The following is a 26,525-nucleotide window of genomic DNA, read 5'->3' on the forward strand; positions in this document are numbered from 1 at the left end:
GTCACCCTGTGCATTGACCCGATATGGCAGTATCTTCAGGTACAGTGCATCTCCCACAATTCTTTACAATCTGTCAAACTGTTAGGTCCTTTGTCCGCGTGTTTGCGTCACTTAACCTTCGCACTGTAACATTTTGCCTACATAAGTTCGGTCTGCAGCCATGTGCTTACCAAGCCCTTATTTTTTATTTTTTTTTATTTTTTTAGCAATGGTTTCGGGCCCTGCCCCATTTTCCGTAATGACCTGATTGTTCATTTTGCTGGGGTATGGGATTTTGACAGTGGTCTAGACTTGGGCATAGTCATCGGAATGGCTCGCCATGCTTCTCTTATCATTCCTTGCTCAAAGAGAGACAAAATTTAAGCTTCTAGGCGCTGACCGATGAAGTTGGTGCAGACACAGAGAAATATTGTCCTAAAAAAGAATTTACTTACTGGTTGCCTGGAAAAATCCTGGATGACCGTCTTAGGCCTCCTAGGTCTGTATCCACCTTTTCCAGGCAACTGAAGCCATTGGAAAGCTGAACTAATTTATGCAGACTAAAGTAATCAACAGCTGAGCTGAGAGGTTCGCTACGAGCCAATTTACTGTTGGCTCAACTCTAGTAACCTTCCATATTTATGGGTTAAAACCTCTTTGTACCTTGTTCACGTTCTTTGGTTCTGCACCTTACTTCTGATTTTTAGATTTATCTCCTCTCTGTTTTGTCTCAAAGCTGCAAGAACTTTTCCTGGATGAGTATGGTGAAGTTTTTCATGTTCCTCTACCCAACAAGGAACAACGTAGAGCTTTCTTTGAGGACCTTATCTTGAATCAGGCTGCCAAGCCTCCATCTTCAAAGAAAAGGGCTGGTTAGTAATATTTGCAGCTTAACTGTATGTGAGATTTATAATTGGTCATTTGTACATGGACACCTATGAATGTTTTCTCTGTTTAGTTTTGCAGGCACTTGAGGTCCTACCTGTGGCTCCTCCTCCTGAACCAAGACAGCTGACTGCTGAGGAGTTGAAAAGATTGGAGGAGCAAGAAGAAGACACTTTCCGTGAGCTGCGTCTCTTCCTTAGAGATGTGACCCATAGGCTCGCTATTGATAAACGCTTCAGAGCTTTTACAAAGCCAGTGGACCTGGAAGAGGTATTTGCCTTAAATAGATATGCATGTAGAGGTACTGTATACAGTGACTATTTGCTAAGGTGTAACATTGCTAAATAGTGTAGTTCTATGCTATGTTCCCAAGGTTTAGGAGTGTTGCCTTTTACATGGCAATCTTTGTATCTTTAAATTTTTATTATTATTTTGCAGGTTCCTGATTATGTTACAGTGATTGCGCAACCAATGGACCTTTCAACGGTTATCAGCAAAATAGATCTGCATAAGTATCAAACAGTAAAGGAATATTTAAAAGATATTGATCTTATATGCAGTAATGCGCTAGAGTACAATCCAGACAAGGACCCTGGGGGTAAGTTTTTAAGATTTTTTTGGAGGGATAACTAAAAACTAAAGGGGTATTTCCATCTCAAAATGTTATCACCGATCCATAGGAAAGCACAAGCTTGATTGATGGGGACCTAACATTAAAACAATTCCGCTTCTCCATTCCACCCCCTTCCTCATGAATGGGGTGCTTGAATGTTCGGAACCCACAGAATGAAAGAGCGTTGGCCAAAGGTGCGCTTCGTTCCTTAGGACAATTTTCTCCTGAATCAGTGGAGGTCCCAGGAGTTGGACCCTGACCAATCCATTTATCTATGGGATAAATTCTAGAGATGGGAATACCTCTATACCCCTCCCAATGTACACAATGTTTTGCCCTACCTTAGTGTCAAACACTTCCGTAGTATGTATGTATAGAATAATGTTGACCTCTAATTTATCTATTTATTTTCAGACCGCTTAATCCGCCATCGGGCGTGCACTCTAAGAGATGTCACATACGCAATAATAAAACAAGAGTTAGATGAAGAATTTGAAAAGCTTTGTGAAGAAATTCAGGAGTCTCGCAAAAAGAGAGGTATGTGCAATTTGTTTTTTTGGCAGGTGTAAAAATACAGGGGTCCCTCAACATATGATGGTAATCCGTTCCAAATGGACCATCGTTTGTTGAAACCATCGTATGTTGAGGAATCTGTGCAATGTAAAGTATAGGACAGTGGTCTTCAACCTGCGGACCTCCAGATGTTGCAAAACTACAACACCCAGCATGCCCGGACAGCCAACGGCTGTCCGGGCATGCTGGGAGTTGTAGTTTTGCAACATCTGGAGGTCCGCAGGTTGAAGACCACTTGTATTGGAGGTTATACTCGCGTGTCCCCGCCGCTCCGGACAGTCACCGCTGCCCTGGATGTCGCCTTCCATCGCTGTCGCTGCGTCCCCCGACGCTCCGGCAAGGCCTCTGCTTCCCCGGCATCCTCGCTCGCCGCCATCACATCGCTACACACGCCGCTCCTATTGGATGACGGGACGGCGTGCGCAGCGACGTGATGACGACTATGGAGAGCGCCGACGATGCAGGGGATCCCGAAGAGGACATTCCGGAGCCCCGAGGACAGGTAAGTGATCGTCAGCGGACCACACTGGGCACCGTAAACGGCTATCCGGTGGCTGCTGAAGCAGTATGTGCTGCCGGATAGCCGTTTATGCGATGGCCCCGACATACAAAAGCATCATATGTTGATGCTGCCTTCAACATGTGATGGCCTCTGAGAGGCCATCGCATGTTGAAATTATCGTATGTCGGGGCCATCGGGGGGGGGGGGGTCACTGTACTATTGTAAACTTAAGTAAAATTTCTGTCAAGTGTTTTAACACCTTAACGACCCATGACATGTATACCGGGCAGCCCCCAGCTGGTTTCAGTTGCTGGGGCTGCAGGTAATAGTTGCCCCGGCCACCTATTTAACCCATTTAGATCTCTGCTGTAAAGCAAAAAAGATTATGGTGGTCAGAAGAGGACAATTTTAAACATGCTAATTTTCGTACAAAAAAATAAGTAAAGATAATGGGTCATTTTTACCGAAAAGTGCACTGCATAGAAGCCAAAGCCCCTAAAAGTTACAAAATTGCAATTGTTTTTTATTTATTTTTTCCCCTGTAGATTTTGTGTTGAAATAATTGTTATTCCAAAGTAATATTGGTGGCACAAAAACAAGTCTCATGGGTCTGTAGGTGAAAAATTGAAAGCATTATGATTTTTAGAACGGGAGGAAGATATTAGAACCCGGAGTCCTTAGGGTGGTTAAAGGGGATTTCCCACCTGGCTGTTTGAGCTCATTGCTCTGCTCTTTCCTGCTCTCTTCCTGTTTTTGGGGGGGCTGTACATTTTAAATTAAATGTGCAGTTCAGGTCACCATCTCTCTGCACACACAGATGCATGTCTGAATTGGTTTCCTCTCCTTGTCCCACTCGTCTTTGCTATTCCCCAGTCACCTCCTATCCCCCACAGTATCATGTCAGAACTCCTGTCCTCAGCTTGTACTGGACCTGGAGTTAAAGGGGTACTACGCCCCTAGACATCTTATCCCCTATCCAAAGGATAGGGGATAAGATGTCAGATCGCCGCGGTCCCGCTGCTGGGGAGCCCCGGGATTGCCACTGCGGCACTGCGCTATCATTACAGCACAGAGAGAGTTCGCTCTGCACGTAATGACGGGCGATACAGGGGCCGGAGCATCGTTAAGTCATGGCTCCGCCCCTCGACGTCACGGCCCGCAGCTATTAAGAAGTCTATGGGAGGGGGGGGGCGTGGCGATCGTCACGCCCCCTGCCATAGACTTGCATTAAGGGGACAGGCCATGATGTCACAAGGGGCGAAGCCATCACGCTGCTCTGTCCCCTGTATCGCCCGTCATTACGCACAGAGCGAACTAACTCTGTGTTGTACTGACATCTTGATCTGACATCTTATCCCCTATCCTTTGGATAGGGGATAAGATGTCTAGGGGCGTAGTACCCCTTTAAGCTCCTGCCATCAGTGGTCTGTAACCAAGTGAGAGAAGCCGCCAGAACAGGAAGGAAAAGGAAACCCCTTTAAGTGTAGTGGGAAATGTTATAATTCAGATAACTTTTATAAATGCATTCATACTTGCTACAATTATTTAATTTTTTAGGCTTTTCATCTTCGAAATATGCTCCATCTTATTACCATGTTTTACCTAAAAATGCTGCTGTTCAGGATGGAAAGAAAAATGAATCCGCAACTCTCGATAAACAGTCTTCTGTACCTATCGCAGCAAGTACTCCTAGTGCAGGTTTGTTTAAAATATCTTGCCTTTATAAGTAACCTGTAAGCTTATTCATGCTGCTCAAACTACAGGCAGCATGAAATACAAGCTCCCTGATAACAATTAACTACATTTCACTCTGTAATCCTGTAGTATGTAAAAGAAGCAGTTTTAACAAGAAATAATAAACAATAGTGCATAAGGAGACTACACAAAATTAGGGGAGTATATAGGTACAAAAGATCTTGCTAATGGGTATCGTGGGTTGTTACCAACTTATAGGTGTTAAACCTCATTCTACCTTCACAGAAAAGGAGGCAATCTAGGTGAATTTTAGCAAAAAATTATAATCTTTATTTCACAGTAGGTTAAAAGTACATACACATTAAAATCACGAGAGGCAAGATATGGTGGTCAGAAAAACACACACTGAAAAGCAGAGTGAGACTGTTCAAAATATTCAACTTAGGAATAAATACAAATAAATAGACAATTATAATTCTATCTGTATATACAATAGTATCCTCCAACATGCAATGAAATAGCTAACTAAAGACAGTTAGTAAAAATGTAAATGGATGGAGGTAATAGTATATCAGATGATGTAATCAGAATGATTAATAGAATAGGGGAGACTGAAAATGAAAGCAAAGCATATATAATCAACAGTACCAGTCATGCACCCTATGGAGGAACATCTCACCTACCCCGAACGCGTTTTCGCTATTCGCTTCGTCTGGGGCCCCCCACCCAACCCAATATTGCATTTGGCACCCACCTCTGCCGGAGTATCGTAATGTCACGACTCCGCCCCCCTGTGACCACATGGGGGCGGAGTCGTGACATTACGATACCCGGCCCAATGGTTGGCACCCGGCAGTTTGTGAGCTGGCAGCGCGGCATGCAGCTCAAAAAGGTGGGTGCCGAATGAAAGATTGCGGGGGTTCCTAGCAGCAGGATCCCCATGGTCAGACATCCTATCCCTTTGGATAGGGGATAAGAGGTCTTACGGCCAGAGTACCCCTTTAAGTGCTTTGTCTTCAATAAGTTTTCAAGTTTTATTAACCAATTAGGAACCACAAACTATAAAATTCACATGGTAATGCAGTTCTCTAGAAAGTAGTGAGGTACAGCCCTCTCTAAGTATTTTTTACTAGCCTGCCTTATCTAGCCCTTCAGTGCTATGTTAGGGTTGTCATCAAATCCACCACTCTGCTGATCCTGTCCCAGTCTACACAGAGAAGCTGACAGATTAACTATAGAAAACAGACAGTCTGCCTTTTGTGTGCCCCATTGTTTGATTTTGCTTTTCTAATGACTTGAGCATCTTTTTATAGAATTAATTAGTTGGTAACAATTGTTGTTTTTGCAAATCCTGTTGGATTATTGGGATTGTAAATTGACTTCCTCTCCTTGCCCCAGTTTTCTGAATCAATCAGTGGTCTCCAAACTGTGGCCCTCCGGATGTTGCAAAACTACAACTTTCAGCTTTCACCATGGGCTACCACATAAAAGGTTGTCAAGGCATTCTGGGTTTTGTAGTTTTGACAAAATCTAGAGGGTCACAGTTTAGAGACCACTGCGTGTACACATTGGCCAAAAGCTGCTTTGATCCATTATGCAATCCATATTTGGTTTGTAAACTTTGCCTTTTTTTTTTTTTTTTTCAAAGGTAAGAAAAGGCAGAAGCGGAAAAGTCGATGGAGTTCCGGGTGTTGTAGTATTTCCAAAAAGAAGAAGGTTCTAAGAAATGATAAAAATGAAGACCCTGGAAGTGATGCTGACCATGAGCTCCAAGAGTCCAGTTTGGATCAGACTGAACTTGAACTTGTAGATGAGTCCTCAATGGAGGATCAGAACGGTCATTTAGAAGCTGAAGATGTGACAAAAGAAACTGAAAAGGCCTCTCCCACCAAGAATGCATCTAAATGCTTAGATCTTGAGGAACCTATGGAAAATCCTTCACCAGCAGTAAATGGTGACCACAAGGAGACAGATGGTAAGGCTCTTGTTTTACATTTTTTGTTTGATTTTTAGTTTTTCTGTCAGACTAAAATACGCATAGGTAAGTAGTCTATTATCTCTCTTGACACTGTTCTTACTTGGCATGAAGCTGAGGCTAAATGGCAATTTTTGTTGCACTGCAGTGATTTCACTGTGTTGTGGTTAAGGCATCTGAAGTGATACAACTGCAAGAAATCAATCTGTTTAATCTCCTGTGACTATCTTAGCAAACTGCAACCCCATTCAGATACCTTGGCTGTGACTGTGTGATCCTTGTTGTGCTACAAAGAATTTGGTCATGTGACCTCTGCCGCTATCAATTGATGTAAGGCCCCTGTCACGCCTCCTCCCATAGACATGAATAGAGGGGGTGTGGTATCACTCCTCCAGTCCCGGAAACACAGGTTTCCAACACTGGAGAAGCAGCCTTGCATTGAATGTTGGGTGCTGCACGAAGATCGTGGGGGTCCCAGTGGCGGCCCCCCCGTGATCAGACCTCTTATCACCTACCCTTTGGATAAGGGGATACAATGTCTTTTTGGCCGGAATACCCCCTTTAAATATTGATAGTCTGGTGCATTCTTAGACTGTCTAGTCTACCATGCTGTCTAATAAATCTTAGTCTAAGACAGTGAAAACTAGACTATACAGTGTGTTTTAGTTAATCTGGGCCTAAGTGTTTTAACATGGCTAAGGACTACATAGAAACACACAGGCTGGCATTTATCATTGTAGGTGTATGTGAAGCATTTATCATTGTAGGTGTAAGTGAAGCATTTATCATTGTAGGTGTAAGTGAAGCATTTATCATTGTAGGTGTAAGTGAAGCATTTATCATTGTAGGTGTAAGTGAAGCATTTATCATTGTAGGTGTAAGTGAAGCATTTTTCTACACCCTTTTTTTTGTGTGCTGATAATGTGTAGGAGCACCAAATTTACTAAATGGTCTCAGAGCATTTCATACATTTTGTGCAGGTCACATTTTCTGAAATTTTACTCTTCACATACACCAAAAAAGCTAAGCTAAGGGTGGGTTCACACTACGTTTTCTCCCATACGGGAGCGCATACGGCAGGGGGGAGCTAAAACCTCGCGCTCCCGTATGTCACCGTATGCGCTCCCATATGTCATTCATTTCAATGAGCCGGCCGGAGTGAAACGTTCGGTCCGGTGGGCTCATTTTTGCGCCGTATGCGCTTTTACAACCGGACCTAAAACTGTGGTCAACCACGGTTTTAGGTCCGGTTGTAAAAGCGCATACGGTGACATACGGGAGCGCGAGGTTTTAGCTCCCCCCTGCCGTATGCGCTCCCGTATGGGAGAAAACATAGTGTGAACCCACCCTAAGTCTGGGTTGGTGAAGTTTAGAGACTTTTCAGTGGCTTTGCGCCTTTTTTTGTGCCTTTTCACAAAAAGGCGCAGTTCATAAAACCCTTTCATATCATGTGTATTACGGAAATCTGGATTGCAACTCAAAATCAGCAGAAATGTGTAAACAAAAAGGCTCATATAAACCCTGCTTGTGCCTCTTTTAGACACAATCAGTCTAAGGGTGCGTTCACACTACGGAATGTTTGGCGTAACTCCGCAGTGTGAACTTAACATTAGTGTGAATCGGTCTCCGCGAGACCCGTTCACACTGTGGACAATTCCGCTGCTGAAATTGTTCAGCACAAAGAGAGAACATGTTCATTCTTGGCGCGGAAGTCCACGAGCACTGCATAGCAGTCAATGGTGACGGCTCAGTTCCCCGCAGCCCTAGCACCGAAGCAGAATTCAGCCAGCGGAGATTCCGTAGTGTGAACGCACCCTAAACACAATGTGTCAGCACATAAGAACCATGCGTCCTTCTAGTCTGCCAGAAATTCTGGCCTTTATCTTATATGAAGGATCCTAATTAAAGAGCTTAGTTGTAAACATAAGACATTCATAGAAATCTATGGACCCATACTATGGGGGAGATTTATCAAAACCTGTGCAGAGGAAGAGTGGTGCAGTTGCCCATAGCAACCAATCAGATTGCTTCTTTCATTTTCCACAGGCCTCTAAAGAGGCCTGTGGAAAATGAAAGAAGCAATCTGAATGGTTGCTATGGGCAACTGCACCACTCTTCCTCTGCACAGGTTTTGATAAATCTCCCCCTATGTGTCTCTTCCTAATTCCTATTTCAAAAAGGCATCGGCCAAGATTTATCAAACTGTGAGAAATGTATTTTTATTTTTTTCCCAACAGCAACCAATCACAGCTCAGCTTTCACTTTACCAGAGCTTGTTAGCTGAGCTGTGATTGGTTGTGTGGGAAAATCTATACATTTTTTTTGTTTTTGTTTTTCTCTCGCACCCAGTTTGATAAATCTGGGCCATCCAGTTTAGTTTTTGGTCGCCAGAATATTAGGTGTAAATTTTCAGTTTGCTCTCCATTGTCACTGAATATAAGCCTTTAGGTCAGTTCTAATACATGCATAATGCTAGTTTTAAAGATCCTTATATGGAATAAGTAACATTCTTCTTTTTCTTTAATAGATGTATGTGTTTTGAGGATGACCCGTGGCAGACAAATGCATGTGGATCAGCAGCAGCTCATTAGGGTGGATAAAATGATGGATATACTTTCTGAGCCACCACAAACCTTTCGGGTCAATCATGAACACCTTAAGGTACGATGTTTGGTTGTTTTTTTTTATCTTCTGTATTTTTATTTTTTCCTTATGTGAGAGATAAAAATGCTGTTTAACCCCTTAAGGACCAGGCCATTTTACACCTTAGGACCAGAGCGTTTTTTGCATATCTGACCACTGTCACTTTAAACATTAATAACTCTGGAATGCTTTTAGTTATCATTCTGATTCCGAGATTGTTTTTTCGTGACCTATTCTACTTTAACATGGTGGTAAAATTTTGTGGTAACTTGCATCCTTTCTTGGTGAAAAGTCCCAAAATTTGATGAAAAATTTGAAAATTTGGCATTTTTCTAACTTTGAAGCTTTCTGCTTGTAAGGAAAATGGATATTCCAAATAATTTTTTTTTTTTTTATTTACATTTCCAATATGTCTACTTTATGTTTGCATCATAAAATTGATGTGTTTTTACTTTTGGAAGACACCAGAGGGCTTCAAAGTTCAGCAGCAATTTTCCAATTTTTCACAATTTTGAACCTCTCTTTTTTTCAGGGACCAGTTCAGGTTTGAAGTGGATTTGAAGGGTCTTCATATTAGAAATACCCCACAAATGACCCCATTATAAAAACTACACCCCCCAAAATATTCAAAATGATAATCAGTAAGTGTGTTAACCCTTTTGGTGTTTCACAGGAATAGCAGCAAAGTGAAGGAGAAAATTCACAATCTTCATTTTTTACACTCGCATGTTCTTGTAAACCCAATTTTTGAATTTTTACAAGTGGTAAAACGAGAAAATGTATTCTTATATTTGTAGCCCAGTTTCTCTCAAGTAAGGACATACCTCATATGTCTATGTAAATTGTTCGGCGGGCGCAGTAGAGGGCTCAGAAGCGAAGGAGCGACAAGGGGAATTTGGAGAGTACGTTTTTCGGAAATGTTTTTTTGGTGGGGCATGTCGCATTTAGGAAGCCCCTATGGTGCCAGAACAGCAAAAAAAAACACATGGCATACCATTTTGGAAACCAGACCCCTTGGGGAACATAACAAGGAATAAAGTGAGCCTTAATACCCCACAGGTGTTTCGCGACTTTTGCATATGTAAAAAAAAAATTTTTTTTCACTAAAATGTGTTTCCCCCCAAATTTCACATTTTTGCAAGGGTTAATAGCAGAAAATACCCCCCAAAATTTGTAACCCCATCTCTTCTGAGTATGGTGGTACCCCATAAGTTGACTTGAAGTGCACTACGGGCGAACTACAATGCTCAGAGGAGGAGCACCATTGAGCTTTTGGAAAGAGAATTCGTTTGGAATGGTAGTCAGGGGCCATATGTATTTACAAAGCCCCCCGTGGTGCCAGAACAGTGGTTCTGGTACCATGGGGGCTTTGTAAACACAAGTGGCCTTCAATTCCGGACAAATTTTCACTTCAAAATCCCAATGGCGCTCCTTCTCTTCTGAGCATTGTAGTGCACCCATAGAGCACTTTACATCCACATATGGGGAATGTTCTTACTCAGAAGAAATGGGGTTACAAATTTCGGGGGGCTTTTTATTTTTTTCCCTTGTAAAAATGAAAAATTTAGAGTGACACCAGCATTTTAGTGAGAAATTTTATTTTATATTTTTCATTTTCCCATCCAACTTTAATGAAAATTTGTCAAACACCTGTGGGGTGTTAGGGCTCACTATACCCTTTGTTACGTTCCGTGAGGGGTGTAGTTTCCAAAATGGGGTCACATGTGGGTATTAATTTTTTTGGGTTTATGTCAGAACCGCTGTAAAATCAGCCACCCCTGTGCAAATCACCGATTTAGGCCTCAAATGTACATGGTGCGCTCACTCCTGAGCCTTGTTGTGCGTCCGCAGAGCATTTTACGCCCACATATGGGGTATTTCCGTACTCAGGAGAAATTGCGTTACAAATTTTGGGGGTCTTTTTTTCCTTTTACCTCCCGTGAAAATAAAAAGTAAAGGACAACACCAGCATGTTAGTGTAAAAAAAAAATCTTTTTTTTTTTTACACTAACAGGCTGGTGTAGACCCAAACTTTTCTTTTTCTTAAGGGGTAAAAGGAAAAAAAAGCCCCCAAAATTAGTAGTGCAATTTCTCCCGAGTACGGAGATACCCCATATGTGGCACTAAACTGTTTCCTTGAAATACGACAGGGCTCTGAAGTGAGAGAGCGCCATGTGCATTTGAGGACTAAATTAGGGATTGCACAGGGGTGGACATAGGGGTATTCTACGCCAGGGATTCCCAAACAGGGTGCCTCCAGCTGTTGCTAAACTCCCAGCATGCCTGGACAGTCAGTGGCTGTCCGGAAATGCTGTGAGTTGTTGTTTTGCAACAGCTGGAGGCTCTGTTTTGGAAACACTGCCGTACAATAAGTTTTTTATTTTTATTGGGGGGGGGGGGGGGGGGACAGTGTAAGGGGGTGTAAATGTAGTGTTTTACCCTTTATTATGTGTAGTGTAGTGTTTTTAGGGTACGTTCACACTGGCGGAGGTTTACAGTGAATTTACCGCTAGGAGTTTGCGCTGCGGTGAAAAATTTGCCGCAGCTCATACTTGAAGCAGAAAACTTACTGTAAACCCGCCAGTGTGAATGTACTCTGTACGTTCACATGGGGGGGCAAACCTCCAGCTGTTTCAAAACTACAACTCCCAGCATGTACTGACAGACCGTGCATGCTGGGAGTTGTACTTTTGCAACAGCTGGAGGCACACTGGTTGGAAAACCTTCAGTTAGTGTTACCTAACTCAGTATTTTCCAACCAGTGTGCCTCCAGCTGTTGCAAAACTTCAACTCCCAGCATGTACTGATCGCCGAAAGGCATGCTGGGAGATGTAGTTATGCAACAGCTGGAGGGATCGCAACTAAAACTCCCAGCATGCCGAGACAGCTGTTTGCTGTTTAGGCTTGCTGGGAGTTGCAGTTTTGCAACATCTGGAGAGCTATAGTCTAGAGACCACTGTATAGTGGTCTCCAAACTGTGGACCTCCAAATGTTGCAAAACTACAACTCCCAGCATGCCCAGACAGCAAACTGCTGTGTGGGTATGCTGGGAGTTGTAGTTTTGCAAGATCTGGAGGTGCACAGTATAGAGATCACTTTGCAGTGGTCTCAAACTGTAGACCTCCAGCTGTTGCAAAACTGCAACTCCCAGCAAGCCTAAACACCTCTCTGGGCATGCTGGGAGTTGTAGTTTTGCAACATCTGGAGGGTTACAGTTTAGAGCCCTCCAGATGTTGCTAAGTAACTCACCGGCTTCCGTCGGATCCAGGGAGCTGCGTCGCCGTCCTCTTCTTCCGCCGATCGTCGCCCGCTGCCGTCGCCGATGGGTAAGTGGATCTTCGGCCCCTATTGTGGGTGGGCAGAACGGGGAAACCGAAAGTAAACCCCTCCACCCCCGATCTGCTATTGGTGGTCGCGTCTAGACCACCAATAGCAGAGATAGGAGGGGTGGTACCTCTGCCACCTCACTCCTATCGCTACAGGGGGATCGTGGGTGTCTAGGACATCCGCTATCCCCCTTCTATTCCGGGTCACTATAGACCCGTAATGACCCTGAATCGGCACAAATCGCAAGTGTGAATTCACTTGCGATTTGCGCCGATCGCCGACATGGGGCGGGTCTAATGACCCCCCTGGGCATTTGCGCGGGGTCCCTGCTGATAGATATCAGCAGTCACCCGGTCGGCGCGCGGCGGGGACCGAAATTCCCATGGGCGTACAGGTACGCCCTTTGTCCTTAAGTACCAGGGAGCAAAGGCGTACCTGTACGCCCTTGGTCCTTAAGGGGTTAATAGGTATTACTGGATTAACATAGAAATATCATTGCTTGGGGGAGGGTCTCATCTAGTTAAGAATGGAGGGACTAGTGCCCCATTCATGATTTTCTTTGACTAAATGGAAGCAGCGCTGTCCTGGACGGAAGCTGCACTGTGCAAAGAACTGTAACTTGGCCCTATTACTTTTGAATGCCACAATTAAAATGTATGCAGTTGGGTGCCCAGTCAGACCCAGTGGTTATCCCAAGACTTATATTCACAGGATAGGGCAGTGGTTCTCAACCTTTTTTGCCTGAGTACCCCTTGACAGCCCATTCCTAAAAAATGGTACCCCCCCATATTAGAGACATTTTGTAATCATTATAGTATAATTCATATGCTTTACTTTCCTCTATAACAGGCCCCCTGTTCCTCTCACTATCTCCCCAGTCCACAAATTTACAGGTGACTTCTTCTCGAACCGGAGATGTTTTCTTTTCTCTATCGGCTCCATTGGGGGACACAGACCGTGGGGTGTATGCTGCTGTCTCTAGGTGGTGTGACACTATGGCAACAAAAGTTGGCTCCTCCCAGCAGGATATACCCTCCTCCAGGCCCTGAGCTAATCCGTTTTAGCTTAGTGTCTAAGGAGGTAGACACAGTCTTGAGTTCTCTCCAGACCAGGTCTTATGTTTTATTATTTTCCTAGATTTAGGGATGTTAGTTTTTTATTCCGTTTTCTTTCCTGTTTTCAGGTGGGGACTCGGGAACTGCGGCTCACTTTCCCCATTGCGATTGAGGGGGCACAGACATTGGGTATATGCGCTGTTCACCCCCTCTCGCAAATGGTCAGCGCCTGGGGTTGTACCTCATGGGTCCAGGTCTCCCTATCTCCCTGCTCGCCTTGCTCGCACTTGGTAGCCCGGCATGATGCAGGTGATAAAAGCTGGCTGAAGACTTCATAGAGAAGACTTCATGAGGCAAGTTCTTCAGACTGACTTATTTCCCCCTTTCAGGTGTGGACTTGCAACCTCTGGAGACCCCTAGTTTTGTCTCACTCTTTATTTTTCCTTGGCAACCCCTTCAGGTTGGTGGACATATGCAGTGGTGTGAGAACTGTATTCAGGCACCATGGTCAGCTCCCTCCCTCAGCAGCCACAGCTGCCGACTTTCACTTGCGAGTGCCGGCTTCAGTATCAGCCGCATCTCGTGCCGGTCTCTCCCTCCCGTCAGCAGCGTGTTAAAGCTCCCGACAGTGTTTTCACCAGCTCTCTTCCCTTTGCGCTCGCACATGCGACCACATATGGGATTAGGGCAGAGAGCGGGCGCCATTATCTCTCGGCCACATGTTCTGTGAATTTCAGTATTTTGAATTTGCAGCTTCGGCTGCATATCGCGGTCATCGGCAGCGGAGACTGACGGCAGTGTGTTCGCCCGCTCCCTTCCCCTGTCATTCACATATCCGTTTGGGGCCGGGAGCGGTCACCATTATCGGCCGCGTATACTTTGACCGCGGGCCCTGTATGCACTTAGCTCCACCCGTCGCCGGCGGGGATTCCTCAGTGTGCAAATTATCGGTGCTGTGTGCACGCAGAGGGATTTTTCAGGGCCAATCGGTGATGCCCTTGCTGGGTGAGACTTATGTCTGAGCCCAGACAGGTTCCTCCCTCTAAACAGCTCGGGAGGTTTCTTATTACACCTTAGGGGCTGTAACGCTAAAATGTATGGTTCAGCTGAACCAGTTTGTTCTACCCACACACTGCTTCCTCGGACCCCCTTGTGAAGGGCTCCAGTTCTGTGGGGACTGCCTTTGGAGGGATCCTCCCTATTCCGGCCCTCCAGAGGGTCCCGCTCTCCCCCCTATACTGATGCTCTTGCAGCGTCATAAGGGTGTTTCATCTGACTCCTCCCCCGAGTATCCTGGCAGGCATGGGCACTGCCCTCACAGGCATCGCCCTGTTACTCCAGCTGGTAGCAAGCGTCGCTCCCCTAGAGGATGCTCCTATGGTCGCCGCTCTGGTTCTCCAGACCCGCGTACCAGGTCAGTTTCTCCCTCTTCCAGGGCCACCTCACACGTTCCCAGTCACCTGGAGAACTTGTGGTTGAAGTTCCGATTCGGCCTCTGATTCAGAGGACCGCATGGATATGTTGGACATGGTGCACTCATTGGTTTCAGCCATAAGAGACCCCTTCCATCTAGAGGACCCAGGTACTTCGGACGTGGCTCCAGAAGTTACCGTTCATCGTGTCTTACCTCTTCCAGGGCTGCCTCACCTCGTTCCCATTCACCTGGAGAACTTGTGGATGAGGTTTCTGCTTCGGCCTCCGACTCAGAGGACCGCATGGATATGTCTGATGTGGTGTACTCATTGGTTTCGGCCATAAGAGACACCTTCCAGTTGAAAGGCCCAGGAACTTCGGACGTAGCTCCAGAAGTCTCCTTTCTTCGTACCTGACAGACACTCAAGACTTTAAGCTCTCTCGCTGAATTTGACATCCTGCTGGAATCCGCCTGGAGGCGTCCTGACAAGAAGGTTCAAGCGTGGTATTCCCTCGCCAAGGACCTCATTGCTCGGTGGACCTCCTCTCCAACTGTGGATCCACCGGTCTCCTGCCTCTCTTAGGCGACTGTCCTGCCGTTGACTGATACGGCTGCCTTTCAGGATCCAACGGACAATAAGGTGGGGACTTTGGCAAAATTTGCCTTTTTAGACAGCAGGTTCCTCCTTTCTTCCTGCTTTTGCTTCTGCCTGGGTGTCAGATGCCCTTTCAGTATGGCCCTCCCAACTCCGCCAGGTAGTATTCAGGATCTATCTGAACTAGCTCTCCGATGCTCCTCAGCCGGAGTTTTTTTCTGTTCTGCTCCCATGCGCAGCCGCTGTGCTGCCTTTGCCACAGGCTACCTGGTAGCCCTCTGTTGCTCCATGTGGCTTATTGCCTGAATGCCGACACAGCCTTCAAGAAGGGAGGCGACGGTCGGTAAGAGTTCCTTATACCTCCTGGATAAGGCTCACAGAACCACTTTCCATCTGAAGTCCTCCTCCTTCAGGTCCTGCAGACCTTTGGTTCCAACAAAGGGTCCAGCCTGGCGCCTTCAAGGGTAGAGGGCTCCCCCCTTCCAGACCCATCCTACCCATAGGCCTTCCTCGGCCTGAAGGGTCACCCCACCCACCGACCTTTTCTTGGGTGGTTGGTCACCTCTTACTCTTCCGGGATGCCTGGACCACGCACATTTAGGATCCCTTGGTCAGGGATGTGGTAGTCAACGGATACAGGATCGAATTTGCTTCCCTTCCTTGGGATTGCCTTTTTTCTTTCCTAAACCCTCTGGTTCCCCTTTCTAGCGAAGGCAGTTCGGGGCGCGCTCCAGCTCTTTTTTTTTTTTTTTTTTTTTTTATCCAGGGAGTAATTGTTCCGGTTCCTTCAGGGGAACCTTCTTGAGGTTTATTCCAACCTCTTTGTGGTCCCCAAGGAAGGCATTTCTGTTTGCCCAATCTTGGTTCTCTAGTATCTCAGCCAGCATCTTCTGCTTTCCCATTCCGAATGGAGTCTCTCTGTTCGGTGCTGGCCTCCATGGTTCAAGGGGAGTTTTCGCTCCTCGGTGGACATAAAAGATGCCTGCCTCCACGTCTCATTGTTTCCCGGTCATCAGCGGTACCTCCGCTTTGCAGTTCCGGACGGTCATTTTTTTTTTTGTGGCTCTCCATTTCAGTCTGGCCACTTCTCCGCGGACCCTTCCAAATCCTGGTGCCTGTGATAGCCCTTTAATACGGACATCAGTTGTTTCCGTGATCCTTGACTTGGATTACCTCCTGATCAGAGCTCCAGCCAGGGCCAAGATCCTGGAGAGTCTTGGTCTCAACCTCCAGTCCTTGTCTCACTTTGGTTGGATGGTCTATCGGGACAAGTCCAACCGATCTCCTGGGGCTCCAGTTCTATGCGGCCTCTGCCCACTTTCGACTCCGCCGAACAATCATCCGACTCTTATCTAGAGTCCAGTGACTTTGGCACCCTGCTCCAGTTTTCGATTAGCTTTTGCATGGATGTCCTGGGTCAGTTTACTGGAGGCCGTGCCATTTGCCCACTTTCATCAGACCTTTTTTTTCACCTGCTGATTCTCTTCCGGTGGGACATGTCTCCATTGGCTCTCGACAGTCTTGTCAGTCCCTTCTATGATGGCTTCGTTTTCCCCCTGATTTTTCAGGGGCGTTCCTTCCTGCCCCTGCCTGCCTGTCTGTCCGGCTGGGGAGGTGTTTTCAGGGACCGGCCGGTCTGGGGCCTTGGTCCTCGAGAAGCCCTCTTCCCCTTCAACATGTTGGGGTCTAGGGCAATTTTTTCTTTGCTTGATTCTTGGGAATTTCCCTTCTGGGAGGAACTCAGGTTTCCGGCCATCTCGGCTATCTTCTTTCCGGCCGTCCCTGGGATGTGGTCTTCTCGGTTGGTCCTCAGTCGTCCAAGACGAGTGGTCCCCACATCCTGGGGTCTTTGCAGTGATCTGCAACCCCTGGGGCACTCCTGGTGTGGACCTCTGCTTTTCCCGCCACAACCGAAGCATTCCTCTCTCTTGGTCGGGCTTTGCCCTACCTTATCTGTTTAGTGGTCTGGCATTGCCCTACCTTGTCTGTTTTTCCTCCCCTTCCTCTTTTCGGGGTTCTGAGGAAACTCATAGTAGGGCGTTCCCGCCATTCTCGTGGCCCAGCCGTGGTTCGGCATTATGGTCAGACTCCTGAACGACTTAACGCTGCGCCTTCCCTATAGTCCAGACCTCCTAGCTCAGGTCTCCTGTGCCACCCTATTTACTGTCTCTGCTTTTGCCGGTGGGCGGTTGAGACAGCGGTTCTGAGGACCCACGGTTTCTCTTCCCAAGTGGTTCGCACCATGCTGAGGGCTCACAAGCCTACCTCTGCAAGACTTGCCACCATACCTGGCGGTCTTGTTTCCGTTGGTGTGAAACTCTGCTTTTTTTTTTTTTCTCTCCTGACACTTTTCCAGTCGGGGCTGGCCCAAGGGTTCACTTTCAGCTTCAAGGGTCAAGGTTCGGTCTTTTCCATTCGACGTCCTCTGACGTTCAATTATCATGTTAGAACCTGGTTCAGAGAGTGGCACAAGCTGCCCCTCCTTACCAGTCCCCTTCCCTTGGGACATATATTTGGTCTTAGGTGCACTGTAAGGCATCCCTTTTGACCCTCTCGGGGACATTTTTCTTCGCCTCCTTCCCTGGAAGGTGGCATTCCTTATTGCTCTTACCTCTGTTAGGAGGGTGTCAGAGCTGGTAGTTTTCTCCTGCCGTTCTTCCTCCCTGGTTGTATACCAGGACAAGTTGTTTTCCGTCTAGGTCCGTCCTTTTTACCTGAGATGGTTTTTGACTTTTTCATCTCAATGAGAACATCGTCCTACCATCCTTTTTGTCCGGCCCCTTCTCATCTCTGGAAGCATTTGTTCCACAACCTGGTTGTGGTGAGGGCTGTTCGGACTTCTCTCCTCAGTCACTCTTTCCTTTTTTGTTTCCGGAAGGTCGTGGTATAGGACAACTTGCTTCTACAACCACCATTTTTTGGTGGATCCGGTCTGCTCTTTTTTGAGAGCTTACCGCTGCAAAGGGAAGATCCCACCCTTCAGGGGTTTGTCTCATTCCACCCGTTTTTCGTGGCATCCTGGGGCCTCCGATACGTAGCTTCGGCCTTGCGGTTCTGTAAGGCGTCCGCGTGGTCATCTATGTACACTTTCTCAAGGTGCTACCAGATTCATGCCTTCGCATCAGTTGATGCTACTCTGGGCTGTAAGATGTTGCAGACGGCGGTGGTCCAACCGTCCACCTGTCTGATTCCTTACCCACCCAAGGGACTGCTTTGGTACGTCCCATGGTCTGTGTCCCCCAATGGAGCCGATAGAGAAAATTAGTTTTTTTTTTTTTTTTTATGCTTACCGTAAAATCTTTCTCGAAGGATCCATTGGGGGATCCCAGCTCCCGCCCTTTTTTGGGTTTCTCTTTGGTTCTCTGTCCGAGGGTGTGTTTAGTTATGTTTCTTCTGGTTCTCGGACAGTTCGTTTTTTTTTCCTTGACCTGTCAGTCTTCTCCTATTGCTCTGGTACTAAAACTGATTAGCTCAGGGCCTGGAGGCGGGTATATCCTGCTGGAAGGAGCTGACTTTTTTTATTACCATAGTGTCACACCTCCTAGAGACAGCAGCATACACCCACGGTCTGTGTCCCCAATGGATCCTTCGAGGAAGAGATTTTACAGTAAGTGTTAAAAAAAACTCCTTTTTTAGGGCCGATACCGATAATCTGGGACCTTTTAGGGCCGATAGCCGATAATTTATACCGATATTTAGCATTGTAGGTATAAGTGAAGCATTTTTTTACACCTTTTTTTCTGTGCTGATAATGTGCAGGAGCACCAAATTTATTAAATGGCCATAGAGCATTTGATAAATTTTGTGCAGGTCACATTCTCTGAAATTTCTGTCTTCACATACACCAAAAAGCTGCACCACGTCTGGCTTTGCACCTTTTTTGCTCCTTTTCACAAAGACTCAGTTCATAAAACCCTTCCATATCACGTGTATTGCCAAAATCAGTGGATTGCAACTCAAAATCAGCAGAAATGTGTGAACCAAAAGGCGCAAAAAATACTGCTTGCTCCTTTTTTTTTTTTTTTTTTTTTGCCCCTTTTTCGACACCAAAAAAAGTCTAAAGACAATAATTGTGGGCCTAAATATTTTTGCTTTTAATTTTTTTTTTTAAATTTTTTTTTTTTTATACAAAGGTTTGAATATATTTAATTCTTTTTTGCAGGAACTTTTGAACAAAGTTGTAAATAAAAGCAGCAGGTATAATGTATTACAACTGGAAAAGTTATATGCATTGCTGAGCCAATGTATTTACAGACATCGTAAAGACTATGACAAAACACAATTAATACAGGTAAGAGGTGGGGGGAGGGGGGGTGGGGACAAAACACCTGACTTTGACTATCTTTTGTCAATATGGTACAAATACCTGTAGGCAAACAAATTGATGTTAGTAGAAACCGCAGCTAGCACTGCACAATAAATCAACTCCACATGACATCAGCGGTAAGTCCAAGTGCCTCACTTAAAGGGATACTCCGGTGGAAAACTTTGATTTATTTATTTTTAAATGAACTGGTGCCAGAAAGTTACAGGTTTGTAAATGACTTCTATTTTAAAAAAAATCTTTATCCTTCGAGTACTTTTTAGCAGCTGTATGCTACAGGGAAAATTCTTTGCTTTTTGAGTTTTTTTTTGTCTTGCCACAGTGATCTCTGCTGACACCTCTGTCCGTGTCAGGAACTGTCCAGAGCAGCATAGGTTTTCTATGAGCATTTTCTCCTGCTCTGGACAGTTCCTGATACGGGCATCAGGTGTCAGCAGAGAGCACTGTGGACAAGACAAAAAATTTAAAAAGAAAAGAATTTCCTCAAGCATACAGCTGCTAAAAAGTACTGGAAGGATAAAGATTTAATAGAAGTAATTTGCAAATCTGTTTAACTTTCTGGTATCAGTTGATTTAAAAAAAAAAAGTTTCCACCGAAGTACCCCTTTAAGCCTTCTGTAGAAATGGTGCTCTGTGGTCCTGTGAGACAGTGTCCAACATAAGTATATACAGACAGAAGGACCCACAGCACTCGAGTAGTGGAAATTATACGTACTTAATTGCATGAACAGCAGGGAGGTAGGCAAAGTGACTGGACAACGACAGTTTCGCAGCGTTTGCTTCGACTGGTCCCTACAGTTGAGGCAGCAGACGCTGCGAAATGGTCGTCATCCAGTCACTTTGCCTACCTCCCTGCTGTTCAGCTGATCCTTCAATAATGTATAATTTCCACTACTCTAGTTCCGTGGATCATTTTGTCTGTATAAACAAATAGATGATCCTGGCCGTAAAGCCACCACCCTTGATTTACATTGCACTTAGTGTGCGCTGTTTGTGATGGAAGTCACTTTCTCTGTTAATAACAATGTGAATAAAACTGATGTTCTTATTGGAATGAACAGCGTTCACACACATAATCCACTACAGGTATCAACCAGTCTTTATCAGAACTGGCTAATTTAAATGCATGTACATTTTAGTACATCCCAATGTATGTCATGGAGGTGGCTTCTTGGCCACGGAGTAAACTTCCTGCTTGGTGTGTCTCCATATTCAGCTTACTCCTGGATTAAAGGGGTACTCCACTGGAAAACATGGTGCCAGAAAGTTAAACAGATTTGTAAATTAAGGGAGCAAGCGCAAGGAATGTTTTTCAGATCACCTGATTCTAGATGCGTTCACGGCCAGTCTCTGGATACAAAGCAAGGAACAACAAAGGGTGGAGCCAGCACTGAATAAAAATATACTTCTATGGATTTTTAATCTTGGATTGCAATAAAGAAGGCAGGGAAAATGAGCACAAGGACAGCAAAGTTGCATGGTTGGAACTCCTCAAACACTGACGCGTTTCAGGCCATCAGGTCCTTGGACATGGCATACCATGACTAAGGGTCTGTTGGCCTGAAACGCGTTGGTGTTTGAGGAGTTCCAACCATGCAACTTTGCACGTTGTTGTGCTTGTGCTTATTTTCCCTGGCTTCTATGGATTTTTAATCTTGGATTGCAATAAAGTATATTTTTATTCAGTGCTGGCTCCACCCTTCCTTGTTCCTAGATTTGTAAATTACTTGTATTAAAAAATCTTAATCCTTCCAGTACTGATCAGCTGCTGTTATCCACAGGAAGTTCTTTTCTCTTTGAATTTCCTTTCTGCCTGAACAGTGTGCTCTACTGACACCTCTGTCCATTTTAGGAACTGTCCAGAGCAGGATAGATTTTCTATGGGGATTTTCTCCTGCTCTGGACAGTTCCTAAAATGGACAGCAGAGGTCAGCAGAGAGCTCTGTGGTCAGACAGAAAGGAAACTCAAAAAAGAAAATAACTTCCTGTGGCTCATAACAGTAGCTAAGTACTGAAAGGATTAATATTTTTTTAATAGAAGTAATTTACAAATCTGTTTAACTTTCTGGCATCAGTTGATATAAAAACATTTTTTTCCAGTAGAGTACCCCTTTATTACATGCCTAGTCCATTTTTAGTGAACCAGACTAGACAATCATAAAGTTCAATGCTCTTCATTGTTAAAAATTCTCCCAAACAATCATGTGACTATAGACATTGAGCTTCCTATTACAATTTTATTGGGGTACATTTGCTGCTATTAAAGCCTAGGAATAGAATCTCCTTTTCACCAGATTGTACAGAAAATCATATGAAAATCCTGATGAGTAGAAAGCTGAACTTCATATAGTTTTTTGTCTTAATTTTATTTTTGTTTCTTTTAGGAAATGGACCGTGAAGTTACACGTTTCAGGGTTTGAGTGCTGATTGAACTTGTAAATTGCCTCAAGATATCATTTTAACTAATATATATTGTGTTTACCTGTACATAGTCTGAAAGTCCAGTAATGCAGAATGTTCTGAAGATTGACTGACTGTTTTTTTTTTAAAGGTTATTTTTTCTGTATACCATATATACAGTATATTTTAACTATCTGGGCCACACAATTTTTAATTTAGTTTACACCATTAACACCGTTCCTCTGTATGGAATCTCCACATACCTCAAGAACTTCATATTGGACTTCCAGCAGCAGCAGATAAGCAACTCTTTCACCTACTTGGATGGACAAAGGATCCTGTGAACCCAAATCCCACCACTTCCTCATGGAATCCTGTCGGCTGTAGTCCATTTAGTAGAATATCTCCAAGAGCTGCGTGCGTCTCACTGATGTGAATATGTAGATTGGGGGGGGGGGGCCCACAAGACCCCTGCTCTCCCAATAGCAGAGAACCATATTTACCATGGTGTGTATGGAATATCCTCTGGCTATCCCATAAATATTTACCATGGGGAATACCCCTTTTTTTTTTTTAAGGTCAACTTCTAATTTATGACTGCGGCCATGTCTCCACAAGGCTGTCACAACATGAGCGTAGACTCTGGTTTCATAGGCGGCCAAAGCCACACTGGAAGCTTCTGCTGTCATCCATTTGCCTAGGAAACTAGACTGCCTGTACTCCCAGGTTTCTCAACCAGTGTGCCTCCAGCTGTTGCAAATCTACAACTCCCAGCATGCCCGGACAGCCAAAGGCTGTCCGGGCATGCTGGGAGTTGTAGATTTGCAACAGCTGGAGGCACACTGGTTGAGAAATAGAGATAGCAGAGAGTCAGCACTCGTGTGATGCTCGCAGACAAGTAATCAGCAGGGTGGGTAAATAAATCCCAGCACTCACAAATGATGCTTAAATCACCTTGGGTGTTTAATCACACACAGGAAATATGCGACTTGCCGGACGCGTTTCGGCCAGCAAGAGGCCTTTGTCAACTGATCTGTTGACAAAGGCCTCTTGCTGGCCGAAACGTGTCCTGCGAGTCGCATATTTCCTGTGTGTGATTAAACGCCCAAGGTGATTTAAGCATCATTTGTGAGTGCTGGGATTTATTTACCCACCCCACTGGTTGAGAAACACTGACTTAAAGGGGTTATCCAGGAAAAAACTTTATTTTTAAACAGATTTGTAAATTACTTCTATAAAAAAAAAAAAAATCTTAATCCTTTCAGTACTTATGAGCTGCTGAAGTTGAGTTGTTCTTTTCTGTCTAAGTGCTCTCTGATAACACGTGTCTCGGGAACTGTTCAGAGTAGAAGCAAATCCCCATAGCAAACCTCTTCTACTCTGTGCAGTTCCCGAGACAAGCAGAGATGTCAGCAGAGAGTGCTGTTGCCAGACAGAAAACAACTCCACTTCAGCAGCTGATAATTATTGGAAAGGATTAAGATTTTTATTTTTTTTTTAAATAGAAGTAATTTACAAATCTATTTAACTTTCTGAAACCAGTTGATATAAAAAAATTTTTTCCTGGAATACCCCTTTAACCTTTATAATGGCAGAAGGCTCTTCTCTGACTGTTTTTTAAAGGGGTACTCCAGTGGGCAAAATTTTAAAATCAACTGGTGCCAGAAAGTTATATAGATTTGTAAATTTCTTCAATTTAAAAACCTTAATCCCTCCAGTACTTATCAGCTGCTGTATGCTCCAGAGAAAGCTGTGTACTTCTTTCCAGTTTGTCCACAGTGCTCTGTGCTGACACCTCTGTCAATGTCAGGAACTGTCCAGAGCAGGCGAAGTTCACTATGGGGACTTGCTCCTACCCTGGACAGTCCCTGACACTCTGAGAGCACTCTGGTCAGACTGGAAATAACTACACAACTTCCTGTGGAGCATACAGCAGCCAAGTACTGGAAGGATTAAGATTTTTATATAGAAGCAATTTACAAATCTGTGTAACTTCCTGGTTGATTTTATAACCTTTGTTTTCTAACTGAGTACCCCTTTAAGCTACCTTACCGCCCAGCCTTAAAGGGGTACTCCACTGCTCAGCGTATGGAACAAACTGTTCTGAAAGCTGGAGCCGGCAGCTCATGTCATAGCCCCACCCCCTCAATGCAAGTCTATGGGAGGGTGTGTGACAGCAGTCACGCCCCCTCCTATAGACTTGCATTGAGGGGGCGGGGTGTGATGGCATGAGGGGGTGGGGCTATGACTTCACGAGCTCCCGTTCAGAAGAGTTTGTTCCAAACGCTGAGCAGCGGAGTACCCCTTTAACTACTTATTTTAGACTTTGTGGTACACTTCAAAGATGAAGCTGGTGCTGAGATATTGAAAAGGACGACCACCTCCAGTGTATTTTGGCCTTGACCCTTTAGTTGGTCTTCGCCACATGTTCAGTCTTGTATGGGTTTCGGACTCTTTTAGCCAATGGAAAAAATATTTCTAATCAATGACTGCAGGCAGAGATCTGTACGTTGTTGAGTTTAAACAAAATATTTTACAAAGGTGCGTAACTTTAAATATATAAAATGGGCACTGTCACTTTAAAAACTTGTCTTGTGTTTGATACGTTGTGGTTTTGGGTGCTTAGACCCCATTCAGTAGCTAGAAGCTGCTGGGGGAAGCGCACACTAAGCGCTTCCTCTCCCAGCTCTGTGCACAAGACTGTATCCTAATAGAAGTCTATGGTACAGTCTCGTGTCATGCAGGAGGAGAAGCGCCCAGCCACGTGCTTCTCCCCGCTCCGTTCTGAACACCCAGACTCTCTAGGACACACACAGTGACAGGTGCCCCTTAATATAAGACATAGACAATCTTTGGCACTGCAGTTTTTTGGGACTACATCTCCCATGATGCTTTTATAGCCAAAATACTGTAAGAGCATCATGGGAGATGTAGTCAAAGACAAAGTTTTGCCTTTGATATGAGATCCTAACTATATACTTTTATATTGGGGGAGGGGGTCCTGGTATGAATACCATAATTTGTAACCAAAGACACGAGTTTGAGAAAAAAAAATAAAACATGAATTTAAAAACTCAGGTTTTAGGTTAAAAATAGAGATAAGCGAACTTAAATTCGACTCGTCGTGAACTTCTCGGCTCGGCAGTTGATGACTATCCTGCATAAATTAGTTCAGCTTTCAGGTGCTCCGGTGGGCTGGAAAAGGTGGATACAGTCCTAGGAGACTCTTTCCTAGGACTGTATCCATCTTTTCCAGCCCACCAGAGCACCTGAAAGCTGAACTAATTTACGCAGGAAAAGTAATCAACTGCCGAGCCGAGAAGTTCGTGACGAATCGAATTTACTGTAAGTTCGCTCATCTCTAGTTAAAAACATGACATCATATCACAATGAATTTTGTACGTCTGAAATCAGTTTCAGATAGAACTAACAAAGTCTACATCAGTGTTGTCCAAACAGTGTATCTCCAGCTGTTGCAAAACAACAACTCCCAGCATGCCCGGACAGCCGTTGGCTGTCCGGGCATGCTGGGAGTTGTAGTTTTGCAACAGCTGGAGAGACACTGTTTGGAAAACACTCTTCTATATACTCCAAACTTGTGGTTTAGTTGATTTTTTTGAAAGAATAGATTCCAGACTGGGGAGAGAATAATTGTAAAGTTTTTTTTAGAAAACAAAAATGTTTCATAATCCTCAAAATTCTCCTATGACTTCTGCCCATTTTTAAGCTGTGAACAGGAGTCTGGTCTTGTATATTTGCCTGTTACTAATATTTGGAGAATGTCCCAAAACGTGTTTAAAATGTTTTGCTCATGGCTTCTGGCTCTTAGCTTTTCAATTCTATCTCTATGTATATAAAAGTACCTGCTGTTTCCTTGTACTTCTTTCTATTGCCGGTTTTTATCACGTTATAAGTCCTGTTCTTCTAAATAAATAAGCCACTTTAAATGAAAAGGAGTTTTGTTTGTTTTTTTCCCCTGTGTACACGAGTTTTATATAAATGGCTCCATTTATGATGACGTTAAAGGAAATCGGCATTTGCAGTTACCCGGCGGTACAGACAGGTAGTGCAAGTGACACTGAAGACAACGATACTTACCTGGTCCCGCTCTGTGCTGTGGTTCCTCTGCAGTCTTCCTCCCTGGGCCAGCTTGGAGCATGGGCGAAGCATAGTGACGTCACTTCTGCTGTTTGCGAGCAGTGGGACCAGGAGAGAAGCAGCAGCGGTGATATCACTAAGCTCCGCCCATGCTCCAAGTCGGCCTGGAACGAAAGATACGGCGGAAGATTGCAGGAGAACCACCGTATGGAACAGGACCAGGTAAGTATCGTTGTCATTAGTGAGGTAACACTAATGACAACGATACTAACATTGTCCTGTTCCATACAGTGGTTCTCCTGCACTACCGGTCTGTACCTACAGGTTAGTGCAGGTGACAATAATGAGATTTCCTTTTTAAGGTTTTATTGTATTTTTTTTTTCCCATATACTATCCAAATTACTTGCACAACGCTCTTCACACTACTGTCATGGCAGAAGTAATTA

General features: G+C 44.7%; 1 protein-coding gene across 2 annotated transcripts in view; it reads left to right on the forward strand.

Moving 5' to 3' along the window:
* The window catches only part of ATAD2 (ATPase family AAA domain containing 2), a 77,645-nt gene extending 54,893 nt beyond the window's left edge, over positions 1-22,752 (forward strand). The window contains exons 20-29 of one of the 2 annotated variants that reach the window (XR_008844358.1): positions 716-851; positions 938-1,134; positions 1,303-1,462; positions 1,892-2,014; positions 4,110-4,250; positions 5,896-6,222; positions 8,750-8,883; positions 19,419-19,547; positions 21,965-22,420; positions 22,467-22,752. Coding sequence is in view for 1 of the 2 variants with exons in the window: in XM_056522707.1 (XP_056378682.1) it covers positions 716-851; positions 938-1,134; positions 1,303-1,462; positions 1,892-2,014; positions 4,110-4,250; positions 5,896-6,222; positions 8,750-8,883; positions 19,419-19,547; positions 21,965-22,000 (1,383 nt within the window). In the remaining variant the exon portion in view is untranslated. Of the gene's footprint in view, positions 1-715; positions 852-937; positions 1,135-1,302; positions 1,463-1,891; positions 2,015-4,109; positions 4,251-5,895; positions 6,223-8,749; positions 8,884-19,418; positions 19,548-21,964 lie in introns of both variants that reach the window. The other variant, XM_056522707.1, reaches the window with a different exon arrangement.
* Positions 22,753-26,525: the final 3,773 nt, after the last annotated feature.

This window comes from Hyla sarda, chromosome 5 (assembly GCF_029499605.1).
Source record: "Hyla sarda isolate aHylSar1 chromosome 5, aHylSar1.hap1, whole genome shotgun sequence".
Taxonomy (NCBI): Eukaryota; Metazoa; Chordata; class Amphibia; order Anura; family Hylidae; genus Hyla; species Hyla sarda.